Raw genomic sequence first — 21,469 nt, forward strand, 5'->3', positions numbered from 1 at the left:
TCAAGACTGTGGAATGGTAATTAGAATGGCATAATAATTACTGTCACGACTATGATGTTATTGATTGTGTTTAAAAATTCCCCTTTGCAAAACTGGTAGCAGCGTCCCATTCTAGTTGTGGTTTTAAAATGACATCCTGATGTCGCTTGCAGGAAGTCAATGACGAGCCAGTCCTGGAAGCGTCAAAAGCACTGTTTAGTTTTTCAGTGTGAAGGAAAGACATTTGTTAACATTTAGAATTAAAGCATTCTTCTCATTTTTCTCAGAGCTGTGCCATATTCAACTCTGTGAATTAGTGAGATTGATTCGGCTTGGAATTATCGGTAACTTTGTGCAAGCCAGCTCCAGGCTGCTTTTTCTTTTGCATCTTTTTCCTGTTTCACGTCTCTGCTCTAGCCAGTGAGAGCCCTCTCTGTGCTGACACAATAACAAGCAAGCAACCAATCTTCTGGCAGACAGTTAGTGAACAATGATCAGATCAAAAAGTATTAATAGACATCACCTCTCCTATTGGTGCATGCCTCACAGGCAATTCTTACAATACTGGTTTTAATTACTTGCCATTGTTGCATCAATATTTCTTTTGTTTTTGCAATGACTTAGACAGATGTTGATGAGTTTCTCTTACCTGGGAAGCTACGGTTCATTTAAAAAGCCTTCGCTGCCAACAAACAAATAGGTTTGAAGAAAGTCTATATGAGATGGAGGGTCAGTTACACTCGTTGCTGTCTTCACCGCACACCTTCTTCATATGTGGCATTATGCACAACATTTTACTAGTATACATTTTGAAAGTCTGTTACTCACTTCACATGTGAATCATACGTCATACAACTCAACAGGACAGCTGGTAGCGTCATGGTTACAGCTGCTGCCTTTAGACCCAAACGTTACACATTTGAATCTCACCTCAGGGTGTAGTACCTGTAAGCAAGGTACTTAACCTAAATTGCTTCAGTAAAATTACCCAGCTGTATAGATGGGCAAATAATTGTGAGCAGCTTAACATTGTAAGTTGCTTTCCAGAAAAGTGGCAACTACACACACACACACACATTATCAGAACCGCTTGTCCCTTACAGGGTCACGGGGAACCGGAGCCGACCCGGCAACACAGGGCGTAAGGCCGGAGGGGGGGGGGAGGGGACACACCCAGGACGGGACGCCAGTCCGTCGCAAGGTACCCCAAGCGGGACTTGAACCCCAGACCCACTGGACAGCAGGACTGCGGTCCAACCCACTGCGAAGTGGCAACTAAATGAATAAATTTAAATGAAAACAATAATACATTTTTTGTTCATTTGTTAAACTAATATAAGGTTGAAGATGCTATATGGAGCTGTATGTGGCAAATGAATTCACAGAGAACTGAGGAGAGCTGCCGATGTCTGGGTGGAATCCGCATCCTTCCTGCTTACATGCACACGTTTGCGCGAGATGCACATGAATAAACAATGAGATTATGCCACAAACAGGAATGAGTAATGGGGACATTATGAGGGCTATTTTTGCTTGAATCTGGAGTCCTAATTGACACTGTAATTGCTATTCAGCATGTGTAATGGCTTTGGTAGACTTATAGGCTGGTCCTCTCTATCCATGGAATCCAGACTTCGATGTGGGATGGGTTTGTTTTCAGGAAGGCTGCCAGCAATTGTGGACAATGGATCTTTTTTACTTCTGTATGGAATCTGGTGTGGAGCACATGGTACAAGAGTTCTCTAAATACCAACTGTGCACGTCTTGTTCTTGTTTCCTTCCTCTTTAGTTTGTTTCCTGCCCAGGGTGTGTTAGCAAGGCTGTGTTTGATCTGGTGGTGTTGAACAAAAGATTTGCACACAAGCAGAATTTCCCTTCACTTTGCTCAGGTTTATATACGCCGCTGTATTGCAAAGAGGGCAACGTGGCTTCTCCTGACTGCTGGGCCCCCCAGTCGGTGCAGTAAAGTGATACCCAGCCATTAACATTTCAGCTCCAAGGGCATGTATTGCCCCGTCAGACACCAAAGGCCAGCTGAGCCAAGGGTTATTCTGAAATAACATCACTTAAAAACCCTGCATGTCCCTGATGCCACTGCTGTTCCCAACATGCTATCCCCTTGGTAACAAGACTCCTGCCATCACTCTCAGCCTCACAAGTTTGGTAACATCCTCAGATGCTTGTTGACAGGCCTTGGGCCACAGAGTGTTGTGGTTCCTGTGGCTCTACCCAGCAGTTCCACGAGGAACAACAACAGCAACAACAACAGCAACAACAACTATGAAGGCAATGATGACAATACCTCCTCCTGTGTGTTCGGCCACTGAACCACACCTCATAACTCCAGCTCTCCCCGGATGATAACTACCCATCTGAATACCAATCAGTTCTTTGGATCTGCAATGCAGAGATGCCAGGTGGGATTATCATGCTTTAAAATCTCGTGCAATGATTAGTCTTTTTAACTGAATGGCAATTAAATGCCAGGTTCCGTTCTATGAGGAGGATCACAAAGTGTTCTGTTCACGGCCATGGGAGGGGAACCTGAGTAATGAGGAGCTCAGAATCCATTACTTTATAGCGGCTTAAATTCCTGCATTAAGTAAAATGGTTTTGTTTTGTTGTCAGGATGACTATATGAGCATCTCTTTATCCTCTTCTCATATTACAGCCTTGAATGATTTGCATCCCCTGACCCTGGTGCGTGGATCATTAAAACTCAGTCGTTAATGGGAAGCACTTAATTAACTTGCTACGTGAAAAGCAGTGGGTTGAGGAAATCCAACAAGAGGTCCGAAAGTGGTGAGCTGGTGCCTTTTTTGACAGTGTCGCTCATCTTCCTGGCTGCATTTCTTCTGGGGAGATAAGTAGCTTGTCATGCTTGTTGGTCCTAGATTTTGACTGCTTTCACTGAGAGGCCGAGACCACAGAGGCTCACTGTATTCATGAGCTATATTTGCAGAGGCACACGCTTCAGCCTATGAAACTGTGAGAAGCTATGGAGCAGGATGCATGAGATTACCGCTTGCCATTCGTAGCTCCCAACCCCAGTTTGTTTCTTGTCCTTGCGACAGAACAAGAGTGCGATTAAGATTTCTATTTTGTGTAAAAAGTGCTGGGTGTTGAAGCAGATACTGAGCGTGGAAAGGGCCAAACTTGAACTGCAGTTGAGCGAGAGGTCATGCAGCAAGGTCAAAAAATACAGTTCTTGTTGAGAAACTGATGTTTAGAAAAACACAGGGCTTTTTGGCCAATGTGTAAGACATCTGTTCTCCTACAAAGTGTTACACCGGAAAGCATCATGTAAGAATGGCTGCAGTGTACATCTGTATCGATTGGCACATCTTTTTTAGGATGCAATCTGTTGCCCTTAACAACAAAAGCTTTATAATATGCTGAAGCAAACTGGTGCAATGACTTGTGTTTAACCATGCTACACATGTACATAGCAGGCTGGACCGAGTCCTGCTCTCCAGTGGGTCTAGGGTTTGAGTCCTGCTTGGGGTGCCTTGTGACGGACTGGCGTCCCGTCCTGGGTGTGTCCCCTCCCCCTCCAGTCTTGCGCCCTTTGTTGCCGAGTTAGGCTCCGGCTCCCCGTGGCCCCGTATGGGACGAGCAGTTCAGACGGTGTGTGTGTGTGTGTGTGTGTGTGTGTGTGTGTGTGTGTGTGTGTGAATTAACCGGATTGTTACATGATGACAAGGTAGCTAAGAGCTTATAACTAGAAGGTTGTTGGTTCAACTTCTATGCCTTTGGGGAACAGGGTGTGTAGAGACACTGCCTCTAGATTGAAAGGATCCAGGTTCAAGTTCTGCCTCTTACTTTAGTACCCTTGAGCAAGGTATCTATCCTAAGTTGCCCCACTAAAAAGTTACCTACCTCTGTAATTGCTCACAGCTTTTGTAGTCTAACATTGTGAGTTCCTTTGAAGAATAACATCATCTAAACAGAGAGGCACTACACCTGCTTTTTATTTCAGTCTTCCAAGTTACCCACTGTAAAAGCATGAAATGTAAAAGTAATGCATTTGCTCCTTCTGTGTACGTTTTTTTATGTGTCATACTCACATAAGGCTTTTACAGACTCATTTTTTGCTGTCTGGAGTAAACAAAAACCTTTGAATTGAAGAACATGCCTTACCTTTAAACTGAGTGCCTCACAATTTTCCACTTCCCAGCTATTTAAATCGACTCTGCTGCAAAGAGAGCTTGGTGCTCCACGTGGATAATTAATTCAAGTTCTTTTGCTTGCAAGACTGTGATCCCCGTATGTGTCCGCTGTGGAAATGGTCCGGTTTTTTCTTTGATTCAGAGATGATCGGGTGTAATAACTGCCGGGGGAACAATTGGCTTCAGCCGGGAAAAAAATTCTCACACAAACAGCATGTGTTCTATTTCACACAACGATCCCTGACTTAAGGGGTTTCTCTCCACAGAGCTAAATAAGAACTTTACTTCTTTTATCTTCCATTGCTCACCTCAGTCTGCTGTTGGAAAATATCATTAAAAACCGAGATTCTTGTCAGGATTTTAATGAACTCTTTCAGCGGCGCGTGGAGGAACTCATAGGCCCTGTCTAATGAAATGGCTTTTGGATTGGATGATTGCTGGGAACATCTTAGCTCATTTGGCCCTCCTCCTCCCCTTCTGTCTCGGTTGTTTACATTGATGCAGAAGTTCAAGGTCTTTATGTGGATGGCACACAGATGTGTTTCTTGGCTTAATTAAGTTGTGTTGCATGAACTTTGGTTTCATATGAGTGACACTTTCAAAAATTTAGGTATGTGACCTGTACGAGGTCCTGTACTGTTATGCTCTAGCAATTAAACTTGCAGCCAACCCAGTGAGAAACAAAACGACTTCTCATTACACTAGCAAATTGACCACAGCGTACATTAACTTGGCAATATTTTTTTTGTTCATAATATTTTAGAACCCTTTTCTCCCTGGCGGACCATGTTAGGGCTGCCGTGTTCCTTGTAATCACAGGCTGCATATTATCACGAGGATTGTTTTAATTGTTGTTCATTGTTTTGTGGCTACATTTCTTCCAAAGCCACAGTTCCTACATTATGGAACTTAAACTAGTCAAAAAATTGCCAGCTGTGCCCTGGGCAGAAATATCTACTATTTGACAGTCCTGCCCTTTATGGTTGTTCTCCCCAACTCTTTTTTTAGCGAATGGGCAGGAGCTAAGGGAAATATAGGTTTTTCTCAGACTCCATAATTATGTGGCTTACTGACTGATAAATTTTTTACTGCCACCAACACCACTGGCATTTTCTTTGCTTTGCACTACATGGTCAAAGCTTCAGGGCTATGCGAATTGGGCTGGGCCAAGAAAAAAGGGGTACATCGAACTTGTGCCCTTCTGTCCGCCTCAAGATCCAACTTCCACCTCCCTCAGTGGTCCCAGTGGATGGTGCTCAGCCTTGATCTACTTTACCCATCTGTTCAAGTTCCCGATGTCCTCCTTGAGATTGCAGAAAAAGCCTTCTGCCCTGCTCCAAGTCACCATAATACTGAAAAGAATGAGGAATTCAGTGCTACTGGTGAATCATTTACTGTCCCCAAGCAACTCTAGGTGAGACTGTGTTCTGCACATCCATTTCAGTGAAACCATGCACAAATAACGATTGATCTGAGGGTAAACCATTCATTAGAGGCCCAGGACTTGTTCTACAGAAGCTGGGAGCTTAATGGCATGGAGCATAGTTATGCTGTATAAATATCGCTGATAATTTTTGCATTGAGAACAAGTGGAACTATGCATTCAGTATCAGTAAGCAAAACAAAAGCACTGCACTTCCAAATTTTCCACAAACAAAAAGGAGGACATAAAATTCGATAAGCCTTGAGGCTGAAGACAGATGCTTTAGTCCCCTGGAAATGAAAGATGGGCTTCCCATATCAAAGTGCTTCTCTACTTAGGAGATGCCAGTCATGTAATTTTAACCTCAAACAAGGAGGCTCTGTGTATTAGGCCTGTTTAATCTCTCTCTGTCCTTTGATTTGACAGGGATTGAAAGTGAATGGACCTGTACCAGGGATTTGCTGACGAGCCCGGGGTCGGATTTCTCCTTTTTCTCCCTCGTCGGCAGAGCCGGCTGCAGGCTGCTATTTCTGAAAGAGATTTAGCAGGGAGCAAAGACATTGGGCGAGTGGGACTCCTTGCAATTAACACACCATCCCACGCACCGTACAGCTTTGACATTTTGGTGGCCAGCCAGCTGCACCAAAAAGGCAGGATGTCTTCCCTTAAGCCCTGACCACCGATTTACAGCTGGGCCGCCGGAAAGCATACCATGTTATCAGAAGTTCATTACAGAAGTTGACAGGGCAGCAGCTAGAGCTCCCATTTCTTTACCCCTTTGGTGGACAAACCTCAACTAGGATCATATTTATGGCTCAGGGGTCTGGCATATTCTGACCTTTAGATGTCTTGAGAGGAAGCAGCAAGGGCTGGGTGTGTGTCTGGAGTGTACTGGCTGTGGGTGGGGCATGGCATGAGTGTTGGGGGTGGCACAGCGAGTCATGCTGCTGTCTTACAGCACTTGGGTGGTGTGAGAGGATGTGGGTTCAATTCCTACTCAGTCTGTGTGGAGTTTGCATGTTCTCCTCATGTCTGCATGGGTTTCCTCTGGTGGCTCTGGTTTTCTTCCAAAGACATGCTGTCCAGATAACCCCCAACCCCCCATAATGTGTGAGTGACAGAGAGAGTGTGTTTCACTGATGTATGGATGAATGACCCATTGTAAGTAGTATATCTAGCAGTGTAAGTCACCTTGGTGAATAAGGTGTGTGGGCTGGTAACACCACATAGAGTTAATGGGAAGTCGCTTTGGAGAAAATTGTCTGCTGAATAAAAAATTTAATTGTTGGGAAAGGACTGGGTCTGGGAATATTATGGGATTGGTGTGTGATGGGTGTGGGCAGGTCATGTTTAGGTTGGATCCCCACCATCCAAAAAGTTCATTGGTGTAAAACAAGGTGACAACAAACTACCCAAGATTAGAAGCCACATCTTGTCAAGCCTATTGCTGAACTATACACACACACACACACACATTTTCAGAACCGCTTGTCCCATACGGGGTCACGGGGAACCGGAGCCTACCCGGTAACACAGGGCGTAAGGCCGGAGGGGGAGGGGACACACCCAGGACGGGACGCCAGTCCATCGCAAGGCACCCCAAGCGGGACTCGAACCCCAGACCCACCGGAAAGCAGGACTGTGGTCCAACCCACTGCGCCACCGCGCCCCCCTGCTGAACTATATTTCCCCAAATTTTAAACCTGTAATATTTCAGTCCTGTAATATTTAAATCCTGTAATATTCAGCCGCACAAGAAAAAATATCTATATTTTTTTTACAAAGTTTGAACAATCAACATTTTGTGGTTAATAACATTATCTATAGTTAATAAGGGATGAATGTTGCTTGAAAAAGTGATATTGGGATTTTACTTTTGAAATCCCTGAAAAAAGAACTCCTCAAGTTACTTTTATGTGTTTTTAATAATTATTTTGGATAATGCCCTTGTGAAAAATGTCAAGGGATGATATTTTGGAGAGACTGTCACCATGGATGAAGAAAATCATTTCCTTCACTACTTTCACTCTCAAGTCCCCGGGTGTTACATGATGTGCGACGGTGCTGCTCCATTCTACATCACTAAATGCTACTATTGTGTTGTATAATTAATTCATAGTAAATTGAGCTTTTAACCTCTATCAGTTAATTAGTATGACACACATGAGCATGAAATAAATTAATATGTTTAGATTTTCGGAAGGCAATTAATTTTTTAGAGCAAAAGCTGGTAACCATGTTTCCCAGATGTCTCTTGTGACTAAAGACGTGTCTATTTTTTTCTGTCCCAGAACGAGCACCCGAAGTTGCGTGTGGGCGATGGTCCGAAGAGCACACAGCATAATCTGGGGTTGAGCTTCAGGTCTGCTTCCCAGCGAACATCAGGGCGGTCTTCTGGAGAGAATAAGACCAGTATCCTCATCAGCAGGAAGGCACAGGAAGGCCAAAGTGCGGACCGACAGGATGCGGGAGGGACTGGGCCTACAGGTGTTCCTGGTTTGCCTGGGCATGGCTGTCTGTAGCCACGCCTCCATGCCGCAGAACCATGCCCACCAACGGGGGCTCTCGCTGCACAGGCACAAGGAAAGGGGCAAGGAGGGCCAGGTCCTTCACCGCTCCAAGAGGGGCTGGGTGTGGAACCAGTTCTTTGTTATCGAAGAGTACACGGGCCCAGATCCTGTTCTTGTGGGCCGGGTGAGCACCTTTTTCTCTATTTCATTTTTCGAAAGGCAGAATAAAGTCACCAGGGTTTTTTCCAAGGGTAGAGCCCTGGCAAAGTCCTCTGCTTGCACCACAATGCAATCAGTGCCCCAGCTGATTAAAGGTTATAAATTGGATTTCCTTTTTAATAAAGAAGCTTCTCCCAAAGATGCCGCATGTGGGAAAGCAGTGATTTATGGGTTCGAGGAAATAATGATTTCCAGTGCTTGTCTAAATAGCCTTCCTCTGTTCCTTCTGGACCAGACTGGTATTCATCAGTTATTGGATGGAATTGTCTGGGGTTAAAGGTCACTGCAGCTTTATTGCATTTAACGGGTATCCAGGCATTTCTGGATGTCAATAAACAATTATAAGTAAAGCATAAAAATAATAATACATGCTGAGTTTCAGAGTTTTCTCTAATATCAGTAATTAAATTAATGTTTTACATTCTGCTTCCAAGAGGCACTAGAAATAACTGCTACTCTGGGAGACTTGAAATTAGTCTCTGAAATAACAGCTGAATCTTATTTTAATGTTAAAGAAAAGTGTAAAAATTTCTTCTGGACTGGCTCGTTTTTTCTGCTTTATGAAAATATTTAGCATTTTAGAACCTGACTATAATAAATTTTCCTTTGTTGTGAACAGTAATATATCTTTAGGTTAGGTTTAATGATGCCACTGTAGTATAAGACCCCAGTTTATCTAGAGCATACATCTATTTGTTACTTATGCAGAAATTTTGATTAATTCATGGGATCACAGAATTTTGTGCTGTTTGAGCAATTCTTGGTCTTGGCCCTCTGTGTGCCTTTTGTACTCAACCTATGCCTGACTGCCTTCCCTCTCATCAGCTGCATTCGGATGTCGACACCGGAGACGGCAACATCAAGTACATCCTCTCGGGGGAGGGCGCAGGGACTATTTTCGTCATCGACGACAAGACAGGCAACATCCACGCCACCAAGACTCTGGACCGTGAGGAGCAGGCCCAGTACACGCTGACAGCACAGGCGGTGGCGCGCGACACAAACAAGCCGCTGGAGCCGCCATCTGAATTCATCGTCAAGGTCCAGGACATCAATGACAACCCGCCTGAATTTCTCCACGGACCATACTATGCCAGCGTGCCAGAGATGTCCAACGTGGGTGAGTTCTCTGACTACGATCAGATGGTCTGTACCTGTGCAAAGTGAAGACTAAACTGTCAAATTATCATGATCTTTCTTATTATTCACGTTGTTTGCGCCGTCTTTGTCTTGGTGCTAGAGGCCTTGATTTGGTCCGGACATCTCCACACAAGCCCAGGTCCACTCCATACATCATCCTTAATGTCCTTTTGTCGCTGAGTAACGATCTGTTACCACCATCCCACTGTCTGACAATGTAAATGATGCCGCAAGGGTAGCCCAGCCCAGGACGACTGACCCGGACAATTTCGAATATACCCACATCCGCCGGCCGTGCTAATGTCGTAAAATTGATCGGAAATTTTCAGGCTTGTGGAGTTACTTTTTCTCCTGCGGTCCTCATGTTGATGGACAGGCAATAAACTCAGTATCTCATCCCAGATGATGCCACCTGTACGCTAGCAGCTGTTTTAGCTTGCTGTGCTGCTTCCTGTTCAGACACCTCGGATGTGCCATTTCAGTGTATCCGTTTTTGATGGCGCCTGTAAAATCCTCAAAAAATAGCCTAGCCGCCTTTGGCAAACTTTGACCAGTCTGGTTCTGGACAAATGTCAGCTGCTCAGCACAGCACATAATCCAGTGTTGCACGCAGTGAATTTGTTCATAATCAACAGCAGGCGTTGTTTTTATTCTGGGTGTGCTACGTCTGTGATCCAACTGGAGTCAGCCTCTGGCTCGATCGAGGGGCCCCCTTGACATCCCCCTGTGCTCTAGTAATGTCTAGTGGTTTTCCCACCTACAGGGACATCAGTGATGCAGGTGACAGCCACGGATGCTGACGACCCCACATACGGCAATAGCGCCAGACTGGTCTACAGCATCCTGCAGGGCCAACCATACTTCTCCGTAGAGCCCCAGACAGGTACGCCCAGTCCTGCCCTGAAAACCTACTACTACAGTTATTATTATTATTATTATTATTATTATTATTATTATTATTATTATTGTTGTTGTTGTTGTTATTTTGCTTTTCAAGACAATCTAGAATAAAATAGTTTTGCAGCCAACACAATTGGTCAAGCACAGAAATAAACAATCATTTAACAACTCAATACATAATTGAAAAAATTGTCATTACACAGTGGCACAATGTAGCCAAAAAATTTTTCTTTGGCCTGTAGCTATTATTTACCACTTCAGACTCTGTGCAATCAGAGAAAAGTGCTCTATTCCACACATATTATGGAATTAAGACATGTTACGCACAGATTAAGTCATCGTTATGTTATTATTATATGATTTCATACATGGATAAGAAGCTTTATCTGAATTGCTTCATTTTATCTTGAATATTTCTCACAGTTATGCCCAGAATGTACTTGTCCCCTGCCAAATGAATTAAATGTTTTACCAGGATGTGTCCAGTCAGTATAAAAGCCCGCCACTCAACTCGGCCCAGACTGGATATTAAGTTGGATGCCAGCCAGTTGCTACGGCTCTAATTTGTTGTGGCCTTATTTGCTTTTCAAGCGTAAAGCTCAGTTAAATATCACCATCCTTGCTCTATTCCCCTGTGGCCCTGAGAATGCCAGCTTGCTTGGAGGAAGGAAAAAAAAAAAACACAACACAACCTGGGCTCAACAAAAGCTCAGATGAGCACAAGCTTATAATTAGCCACCTGAAGAACAGAAACGCTGCATTCCTGGCAGTGTTACATTATTGCACTCGGCTTGTGTGTGTTTATACTGCATTAGTATTGCCGATTTTCTATTTTGTCACAGAGAAAGAAGCTCTTAGCCTCATGGCCTGGCATGATCTTACACAGTGTTGCTGCCTAGCATATTCTAGCAAGTATCAGTATTGAGCTACATGCATCAGGATACCCTGGCATTAAGCTGCACAGTCTAGTGTGTCTTAGCATTGAGCTATGCAACTTTCCAGAGCACCCTAGTGTTGAGCTGTGCAGCCTAGCATTTCGTAGAATATTCTAGCACTGAGCTACTCATATCCTACCATTGAACTCCACAGCCTGCCATAGTGTATCGTAGTATAACCTAGTGTTGAGCTACATGCTTCCGAGAGCCTAGAATATCATAGCTTTGAGGTTTGCAATATAGTGCATCATAGAATATCCTTGTGTTGGGCTGTGCAGCTTAGCATATCCTTGCTCTAAGTCACAAAACCTTTCATATACTAGTTTTTGACTGTGCAACATAGCGTGTCTTAGAATTTCCCAGCCTTGATCTATGCTTATCTTATCATTGAGTTGCACAGCATAACGTATTATAGATTTGAGGTTTAATTTATCGCAGAATATCCTAGTTTAGGGTTGTTCAGTTTAGCATATACTAGCATCGAGGTACACATATCCTACTGCTTGCACTGCACAGCCAGGCATCTTATACCATATCATAAAGTCTTGAGTTACAGAGTCTACTGCTTTGGGCTGTGTTACCTAGCATATCTTGAAATATAATAACATTGAGCTATTCAGTCTACCATATTGTAGAACCCCCTTGCTTTGAGGTGATCCCACTGCTAAAACATCTTCAGGTGGGAGCCATTTTCCTTTGCTTGGGTCCGCAGGCCCCTAAACCTTGTTTTATTTACACAGGAATCATAAGGACTGCACTGCCCAACATGGACCGGGAGGCACGGCAGGAGTATGATGTGGTCATCCAGGCCAAAGACATGGGGGGCCACATGGGTGGTCTCTCAGGGACAACAGAGGTGAAGATCACACTGACGGACGTCAATGATAACCCGCCGAAGTTTCCCCAAAGTGAGTGCACGTGATCAGCCTGCTTTCCCTCCAACATTTTTGTGTGTGTGTGTTTTGGTACATTTGACATTGATCAGAAGGGAGAGAGAGTGAACTATAGACTGGGCTGGTGTGTTTGTAAAGGAACATCAGAGCTCATTTCTGTCAGAAACAGGATTTAGCTTGTGGGAGAGCACGTAAAGGAATGCTGTAATGATTTAGTGTAATAGCAGTTTCTCTCCCATATGAGGTCTGTGGCTCTGCTTTGAGATCCGCACATACACAATCACAGCTCTCCTGTCCTACATAAAAAAGAAAAAAAATGGATGTCCAGTTTTTCTTTCTTTAGAGTGTCTCTCCAAAGGATATCCTTCTTAAACTCATGGTCAAACATTATTATTATTATTATTATTATTATTATTATTATTATAGAATCATGATGAAGATAATATTTAAGGTCATTTTTTGAACACAACATTCTAAAGACGTAACACATTTATTTTGGAAAAACAGAATTGGAAAGAATTTTATTTTTTGCACCAGCCTCCTCCATCTCATTAAGATCACTGGTAATTTTTCTCCCTAATGGTAGGATATTGGACCAAATAAAATACAATTTGTCACAAAAGGAATGTTATTTTAATATTTCAACTGATTTTCATATCATGCTAAAAACACAAAATATTTTACTTTTTCTCTTTTAAAGTGATAAAAAAATAGCACAGTTAATTCATTTAGCTTATGCTTTTCTCCAAAGCAACTTACATCATTAAGATACAATTATTTACCCGTTTATACAACTGGGTAATGTTACTGGAACAATTTGGGGTAAGTACCTTGCTCAAAGGTACTACAGTCGGAGGTAGGGTTCAAACCTGCAACCTTTTGGTCAAAAGGTAGTAGCGCTAATGACTATGCTACCAGCTGTCCGCACTCCATTTAAGAAGGTATAATTGTGAGGAAGGACAGTAAACATTCATTGTTCTAAGAGCGGTAAATGTACTGAACTATTTTTTTGCTGTTCTCAGTTGCATTGAACTGGTTTGTTTCCCATATGAAGGATGTGAACATGCTTATATTTCAGAGCCAGCCGTTCTTGACACACATGCTACTTCACGTATAAATGCTATACTCGGATATTCCATTGATTAGGTCTTACATTTACATTGCCAGACACCAATGCTGAACTTTTTGGTGAATTGTCATGACTCACAGACAAGAGAAGCCAAGGGAGCACTTTATCTGAGTCCTCCCATGTATGAATCACTTATTTTTATGTAGTCTGATTGAAGTAGGAGGCATTTTACATCATTTGGCCTTTCTCGCTTACTGTGTCGGAGTTATTTATAAAGAAGCCTGAAGCTTGGGGATGCTTTAAGAGATCGACCAGATGAGGCAGGGAGCAAAATGGCTTCCGTGTCACATTAGCGCTATGAGCAACCGTCTGCCTTTTCATTGGTTGTATGTGTCGGTGAAGCATGGTGGGGGTCACCAGTTCTGGCTGATGATTCGCTGCCTTTATGTTAAATATACATTTATATCACATTGTAATCATCATCATCAGACTTGTCCACTGTGGTTTGCATCACCAATGCAACAAATTCAACAAAGACCATCAATAAAGGACAATGTTTATTCTCAATAGCATTCACATCAACTAGGTCCCTCAGAACTTCAGAATTCCTTCCCACATTCTTGTCTCAAAACTTGTCGCTCTCAAGTCCATTTCCTTCCCAAGCTCCTAAAACCTGTGTATTATAGTTTATCACCTGCTACTTTTTATGTGTTGTAAGAACAAGACTAATAGAACAAGAGGAGGATCTGGTTACGCAAGTGACTGGCATTCCAACGTATTATACATGTGATTTTTTAAAAAAATCATTTTGACATGATAATGTAGAAGATAGAAGCTTGTTATATGCAAATACAATCTTTTGTATTAAAAAAACACAGCATCGCACCATAAACAAGACAGTAATATAGACATGCTGTTTTGGAAAATGGCATTGCATCTGGAGCACCTCCTTGTCAAATCTGTCTTCATATTAACTATTTATAAGTATCAAAAATTTATATACAGGTTAATAATTTCAAATATTGAATTTTTTTTTCTGACATTATGCCTTTAAATATTTTTTTTTTTTTAGCATATTATGGAAAACATATAAAAAAAATAATGCAGTGGACTTTTTGAAAATGTTCCAGTATCTGGTAATCAGTGGTTCTGCTTGCCCAGATTGATTGTACTTATTTTCCTGTTTCTTTCTTTCCTGGTTTTGACTTTAGTAGGCAGCTACTGCAACATGTGTTCTACGACAGTCACCTTCCATAATTCCATAAGTCCCCTCTGTACACTTTTTGATGCACTTTTATTTACTGTAAACTTTACATCACTTTGGAGACAAACATCTGCCAAGAGCATAAATATACCGTAAATATGTGTGTACCTAACACTGTAAATTGTTTTGGAGGAAAGAGTAACAACCCTGTTCTCTACAGGTGTGTACACCATGTCTGTGTCGGAGGATAAGGTTCCCGGTGAGGAGGTGGGCCGCCTGAAAGCCAAGGACCCTGACCTGGGTGAGAATGGCCTAGTGCTATACCGGCTGATAGAGGGTGACGGAATGAACATGTTTGAGATCAGCGTGGACTCAGAGACGCAGGAGGCCGTCATCAAGCTAAAAAAGGTGAGCGGCGAAGGCCAGATGCTAGGGGGCTAGTGGGTGGGAGCGTGGGTACCGTTAAAACGGCAGGTAGGTGATTTAAACAAGTCACACTTTTTTAAAAAGCAAGAGCTTTTTTACAACCCAGGGACTGAGAGCTAGGTTCAAACCATTGTTACATGTGGGAATATATGAAAATGTCTGTGTGTCTGTGTGCCTGCGCCTGCATGTCTGCGTGGGAGTGTCACCATCACAGCTCCGAGCTGTGAAATTTTATTCATCTGCACCCAAGCTCCCAAGCCTGGCTGGCATGAGGTGTATGCGTGTGTGTTAATGTATGTAGGGAACAGAGGGGTCGGGGGGAGTGTGTTCTTTCCGTTCCAGTCTCTGCCTGCAATGACACCACCTGGGTTTTATGCCTGGCTCCCTCAGTGAGAGAACTCCTCCCAGTGGCCAGGTTCCAGGACATCCTCCAGAAGGCTAAGCCCTGCCCCTCTCCCCAGGGACCAGGATTAGCTACACATTAAGGCACCTTTAGGAATCGGACTAGTGCTGTATGGCAGAGTGCCCCGTCTGGCCAAACTAGGGCATGACACCATGAGGCCATGCAGGCGAGGGGTTGCAGGTATGACCCCCGATGGAATGGTGCCCCCTGGCAGTGGCCTTGAGTCTTGAGATACTGAAGCCTTACAGCCACATCCGTAATCCCAGTTTTCAGTCTCCAGGAGAAAGTCGACCTCTCATAAAACCACCTGTTAATAAGCAACAGTTTGTTTATCCTTCACCTCAGTGCACTTCTCTTTTGTTGACTTGTTTATCCAGTTATCTGTTCATTTAGCTCACACCTTCTTCCAAATCAGCTCACAATGATTTACCCATTTATACGGCCGCGTAACTTTACTAAATCAATTCAGGGTGAATACTTTGATCATAGGTACTACGGTAGCAGGTGGGATTCGAACCAGTATCCTAAAATACCCTGAACTGATACAGTAAATATGAGTATCTTAGTGCTCAAACCTCACATTGTAAGTGGTTTGGGAGCAAGCGTCAGATATATGAATAATAAACCCTGGTCAGCAGTATTAACAGATGAGGCTGGTTAGTTGAAAACCGTGTTTACAATGGTACTGATGGTGTGTGCTTGAGTATGGTTCTTCACCTAGTCGAAAAGAGTCATAGACTGAGATATCCCACAGACAATGAATAACTACTCAGTTCTTCAGATATGGAAAGCAGCTGTGTAAACAGGAAACGGGGCGTTTGTCTGAGGGCTGTTGGAACTGCACTTAACCCAGGGTCCTGATGAGCGTTAGATGATGGGGAGTCTTTGGCAGTCAGAGGACACCGGAGGACAGAAACCAAAGGCAGGAACCCTCATACTTCAAAAGCAGAGTCTCCCTCTCTCTCTTTGTGTTTTTATTGTGTGTTATGTGTGTGTGTTGGGAGTGTGAGGTTAATTATCAACAGTAGGTCCCTCTCAGGTGTCAAGGCCAGCACTCATCCCAGCCAACAGCAGACGAGTGGAGGTGGGAACTGGGGTGGCTGGGGGGGGGTGACACAGACAATGCTGCTTTGATGCCAGCCAGATCCGCTCAATAACATAATGCCTCCGTGATCCAGCTCTCGGGAAATCATCACCTTTGGCTCTTCAAAGCATGTCGAAAATTAAAGTCGAAGTTACTGACAGAATTGTAGGGGTTTTAATCAAGTATTCCGTTTCAACTGCAGGCAGGCGGCACCCCCAGAATATTAAGAGACGGCCGTGGCATTATTGTGGATATTATCTGCTGTTGATTAGATTTGGGTAGCCAGTTATTAGATGCCACAGGACAGGATCGGAACCAGGGTTTATGCGCTGGGAGGGAAGGGGTAAGCATGAGTTTAGGCTCCCGACCTGTTGAGAGGAAGACGGCAGCATCTCTTCATGTGCTCTGAGGTGAGAAGGACCTTGTAATTTATATACTGGAAATGAGAAGCGTGAATTTACTGACAGTCCTAGATTGGTGGCCACTAAAAGACAGTGCCTGTCATATTTGAATATATCATTTTTTGTATTCATATTTATATTGGGCCAGCAGTTAGTGTAATTAGAACTCATCTAACTTGGTTAAAACCCCTGCAATTCTATCAGTTCTGCCAGTTGGTTAGAGCTATCACCTTGCACATGATGAACCCCGGTTTGATTACTACCTTCTGCTGTAGTGTCCTTGATCAACTAAATAATTGACCCAGTAAAGACCCTGCTGCATGAATATGTAGATCAGTGTCAGTAGCTTAATTTTAAAAATCACTTTGTAGGGAAGTAGTGGCTGAATGAATATTTTAATTTGTTTTGTGAATGTGACGTTCTTAAAATTATTCAGTGTGCTGCAATATCACATTTTTCTTTCCCAATCCCACTCCATTCTGTTACTAACAAAAGTAAAATTTATTAAACTATAAGGATGAGTAAATCCAAGTTACACAAGGGAAACGAGTTTTTGAAAAGAAGCACTTGGGAAAGGACTGTATTCATTTCCATAGATAAGTTCTGTAGCAACAGCGCCCTCTATCTGTTCTCGATGCATCCCCCAATAAAAACATAGTATATTCATGGATTTTTTGCAAAAGTCCACGATTACCTTTTTTGTATTAATTATTTCCTTCCATCAAAATTCAGTTACCATTCTATTACAGACTGTTGGAGTTTAAGTTGTAAATAGAAGCAGATTCAAGGAAATGCTGCAATGTGCCATCGCTCAGCTTTTAGCACTTTTGTCTGACAAGCTTGTAAATAGGGGACAAAAGATTAAAAATTGAAAATTTCAGCTTCCTGCAGGTGATGGCATGCATTGTTTTACAACTTAAGCACACATTTCAGTGTCTTGAATGCATTTTAGTGGGGGGCGCAGTGGCGCAGTGGGTCCTCCTCTCCAGTGGGTCTGGGGTTCGAGTCCCGCTTGGGTCGCCTTGCGACAGACTGGTGTCCCATCCTGGGTGTGTCCCCTCCCCCTCCGGCCTTGCGCCCTGTGTTGCCGGGTAGGCTCCGGTTCCCTGCAACCATGTATGGGATGAGCGGTTCAGAAAGTGTGTGTGTGAATGTGAATGCGTTTTTATAAAATACTGATGGCGTAGTTGTTTGGAAAGAGAATTGTGAATTCCGTTTACTGAATCATCACTTCCGAACATCTGCTTATTTCCTGCTGTGCACTTCTTAAACCTCATCGCTTAGAGTCTCTCGGAATTACATCAGCCCTGAGGACTCAGAACCAAGCCCCCGTGAAGGCAGAGACGGGAAAGCTAGGGATGTTTACCATGCTGTACAGTTGTCACATCCACTCCCCTCAGACAATGCATTCCACATAATAAAGACTGTCAGAAGATAATTCATGTATTTGTGGTGCATCAGAAACGTGGCACTCCAGACTGTTTGTTTTTCTAAAATGTGCTGTATGAGAGATGATAACAATGCAATGACGTGACTGAAACGGGCACCATTTTTGCATCCACAGCCGGTGGACTTTGAAGCCAAGCGGACGTACACCCTGCGGGTGGAGGCATCCAACAAATTTGAGGACCCCCGCTTCAACGCCTGGGGACCCTACAAGGACACGGCTACAGTGAAGATCATGGTGGAGGATGCTGATGAGCCCCCTGCTTTCACCTCACCCAATTACACCTTTGAGGTGGAGGAGAATGCCCCCAACGGGACAGTGGTGGGCCGGGTGCACGCCCGGGATACTGATGTGGCTAATAGTCCAATCAGGTATGCACATCCACTCTTACCCAGCCTAGTTCTGCTCAGACCTTTTCAGTGCTGCTCCTTTTTTCCCCATCCTCATCCCAACCTCGCACTCATCCTGACTCAGACCTACCCAGCTTCATCCAACACCACTCAGTCTTGCCCAAAAGTAGTCAAATAAGCGCCATAACCTACATAATCAAAACTACTCAAAATCTGTTAACCGAGCTCAAAAATCACTAAGCCATACCCAACACTAGACAACCAAGCTCAACAACCTCTCAGTCGTATCCACTAACAGTCAACCTAACTGAACAACCGCTCTGACTTACCCAACACCAGCCACCAGCACCTAACACCACTCAGCCCTGCCAAAAATCAGCTACCCATGCCCAACAACCTCTCAGTTCTGGCAAAACACTGCTCAACTCCTCCCAAAACCTCTCAATCCAACCCAAAACTGTCCGACCACTCTCCACAACTCAACCTTCTTCTGCACCTCACATCACCGCTCAACTCTGCTTGGCACTGTGAAAACCCAATCAGGACCACACAACCTAACCCAACAAACACTTGTCAGTGCTCAAAATTGCTCATCCATGCTGTAACCATCTTCTCATCATAACTAAAACATGCACAGTATTAAATTCCATGTTTGAATTAAGATGGTATTTTCAGTTAGAAATCCTCACTGCTTATATTCAAATGGATGTCTACATGCTTCAGTATCTTTTTAAAACAATTTACCATGTTATAAGAAAGTTCCATTTCATAATGGCACCATATCTGAATATAAGTTGTGATGCTCTGTTGACATAAAATGCTGCTAAGCTTTTTTCAGGCTCTGTGGTTTTTCTGCCTCACTAGGTACATGATCCTTAGCTACACAGATGTGGACCAGTTCTTCACCATCGATTCTGAGAAAGGGATTATTAAAACCACAAGACCCCTGGACCGCGAGACACAGTCGTGGCATAACATTTCGGTTAGCGCCGCTGAGATAGGTGGGTCACTGGGCCAACGTCCCCCCATCCAAAGACGTAACTCTGTATTATTTAGCTCTTGTGCCATACTCCACCTCCTTGTTTAATCAAAACAGAAACCAGGGCCAAAGCCCATTTGTACCATTAGTCAGGAGTGATAATGCAATTCTGTCACTATTCATAAATGTTTAGAACTTTCTTGTTTTTCTGAGTGTCTCCATTTCCACCATCTGGTACAACTTGCATTGCAATACGAGTATGGGGTTTCATACACGATGCAATCATCTGAAATGTCCACAGATGCCTCGTATCCTAGCAGATTTGTAATGCAATCTTCAGATCTAATCAGTCTTGATGAATACGTGGAACCTGTTTCGGGTATTAGAAATGCTGAGAGAGGCTTTCAGGAGAGTGTGACCTTAGGAAATCTGCACGCATTCACATTTCTACTGGTGATTCTGCACAGGAGGACACCACCAAGATGCCAAAGTCCGCGTCAACATCAAGGTCAAGGACCTTAACGACAATGCTCCCGAATTTGCAGCTCAGAATGATGTCCTTGTCTGTGAAAATGTGGCACCGGGCAAAGTAAGACCTCGCTTAAGATTGCATCTCCTACAGTAAACATCTGGAACCTTTTCAGTTTCAGATAAATGACCTTGGGATTCTGTAAAAGGAAACAGAGGCAGATGACTTTTACACTAGAAATACAGTACAGTTTTGGATTTGTGAAGCCATTAGCGGGATGAAAAAAGCAGTGCAAGGTATTCTTCCGGTTGACAACAGAGGATGAAGAGTAAGAATGAAATAAAGCAAAGACCTCAGGGTCATTTCAACATAACACAGTGAGTAATGGCCCTGGATTCCACAACACTGAAGGAAAATCAGTTTGACTTCCCAACAATTCAGTAACTTTGAAATAAACAACCCAGTGAGATAGCTCAAAGGCCATTATGTTAAACATAAAAGCTATTCTCCACAGATATGAAGATATTCGGTTATCACTATTTGTGGCGAAAGAGAAGGCTTAATGGGCTTGGTGTATATGTGTGTGTGTGTGTGTGTGTGTGTGCACGCATGCACCACTGTTGCTAATGCTCAGCCTACACTCTGTTCATCAGCTCATCGAGACAGTCAGCGCTGTGGACAAGGACGAAATGGCCCACCGGCAGCACTTCCGCTTCAGTATCGCCCCTGAGGCAGCCAACAACCACAACTTCACACTCAAGGACAACCGAGGTAGGTTGCGGTTTTTGCAATTGGCCACCGGTTCTTCGCCACATGAGCTGAATCGCAAGAGCGGTAAATCCGACACTGAGATCGGAAGCTTCTTCCCCATATGCCTGCATTTTGTTGAGATTTTGCCCCTCTGCTGCTTATTGAAAAACACAACTATCCATTAGTGCCAGATAGTAACATTAGCTTTATCCTCGTCACCCTTCTGTGCCTATCACTGTGATGCCCACTGCTGGTTTCCAAGAAGCCCTCAAACGTGTCCAGTCCACAGGAGAGTTCGGCCAATGAGGTGTCAGGCTGTGGCAGTGTACCAGGGCCCCCCTGCCGCTCCGACAGGTTGACTGATGACTCGAACAAGCTGTTTGCAGGCCCTGCTCTGTCAAACCAGAGGCAGCATTCATAAGAGTGGCGGTCACTCTGTGACATATCAAAGCTGTCTTTCTGCTGCCAAGTCCAGTGCACCTTGAGGAACTGATCTGAAGGCAGAGAAGGATGCTGAGAGACCGATGCTGAACGTGGGCCTAGAGGGTGTATTTGCAGAGGGTAGTGTTTGGCAGCAGGTGGAATAGTGGTTGTTACAGCTGCAGCTTTCTGCTCACAGGACCCATGTCTGAATCCCATCTCCTGCTGCAGTGTCCTTGATCAAGGTAGTTACCATAAATTAATACTGTAAATATTACCCAACTGAATAAATGGTTAAA

The 21,469-nt window shown here is 43.7% G+C and overlaps 1 protein-coding gene across 1 annotated transcript in view; it reads left to right on the forward strand.

Moving 5' to 3' along the window:
• The window catches only part of cdh11 (cadherin 11, type 2, OB-cadherin (osteoblast)), a 58,007-nt gene that overhangs the window by 31,003 nt on the left and 5,535 nt on the right, over nucleotides 1-21,469 (forward strand). The window contains exons 2-10 of the mRNA XM_018752601.2: nucleotides 7,863-8,265; nucleotides 9,126-9,420; nucleotides 10,204-10,323; nucleotides 12,016-12,183; nucleotides 14,662-14,849; nucleotides 18,320-18,573; nucleotides 19,417-19,553; nucleotides 19,999-20,120; nucleotides 20,654-20,771. Of these exons, the coding sequence (XP_018608117.1) occupies nucleotides 8,035-8,265; nucleotides 9,126-9,420; nucleotides 10,204-10,323; nucleotides 12,016-12,183; nucleotides 14,662-14,849; nucleotides 18,320-18,573; nucleotides 19,417-19,553; nucleotides 19,999-20,120; nucleotides 20,654-20,771 (1,633 nt within the window). The 5' untranslated portion in view covers nucleotides 7,863-8,034. The remainder of the gene's footprint in view (nucleotides 1-7,862; nucleotides 8,266-9,125; nucleotides 9,421-10,203; nucleotides 10,324-12,015; nucleotides 12,184-14,661; nucleotides 14,850-18,319; nucleotides 18,574-19,416; nucleotides 19,554-19,998; nucleotides 20,121-20,653; nucleotides 20,772-21,469) is intronic.

This window comes from Scleropages formosus, chromosome 11, assembly GCF_900964775.1.
Source record: "Scleropages formosus chromosome 11, fSclFor1.1, whole genome shotgun sequence".
Lineage (NCBI taxonomy): Eukaryota > Metazoa > Chordata > Actinopteri > Osteoglossiformes > Osteoglossidae > Scleropages > Scleropages formosus.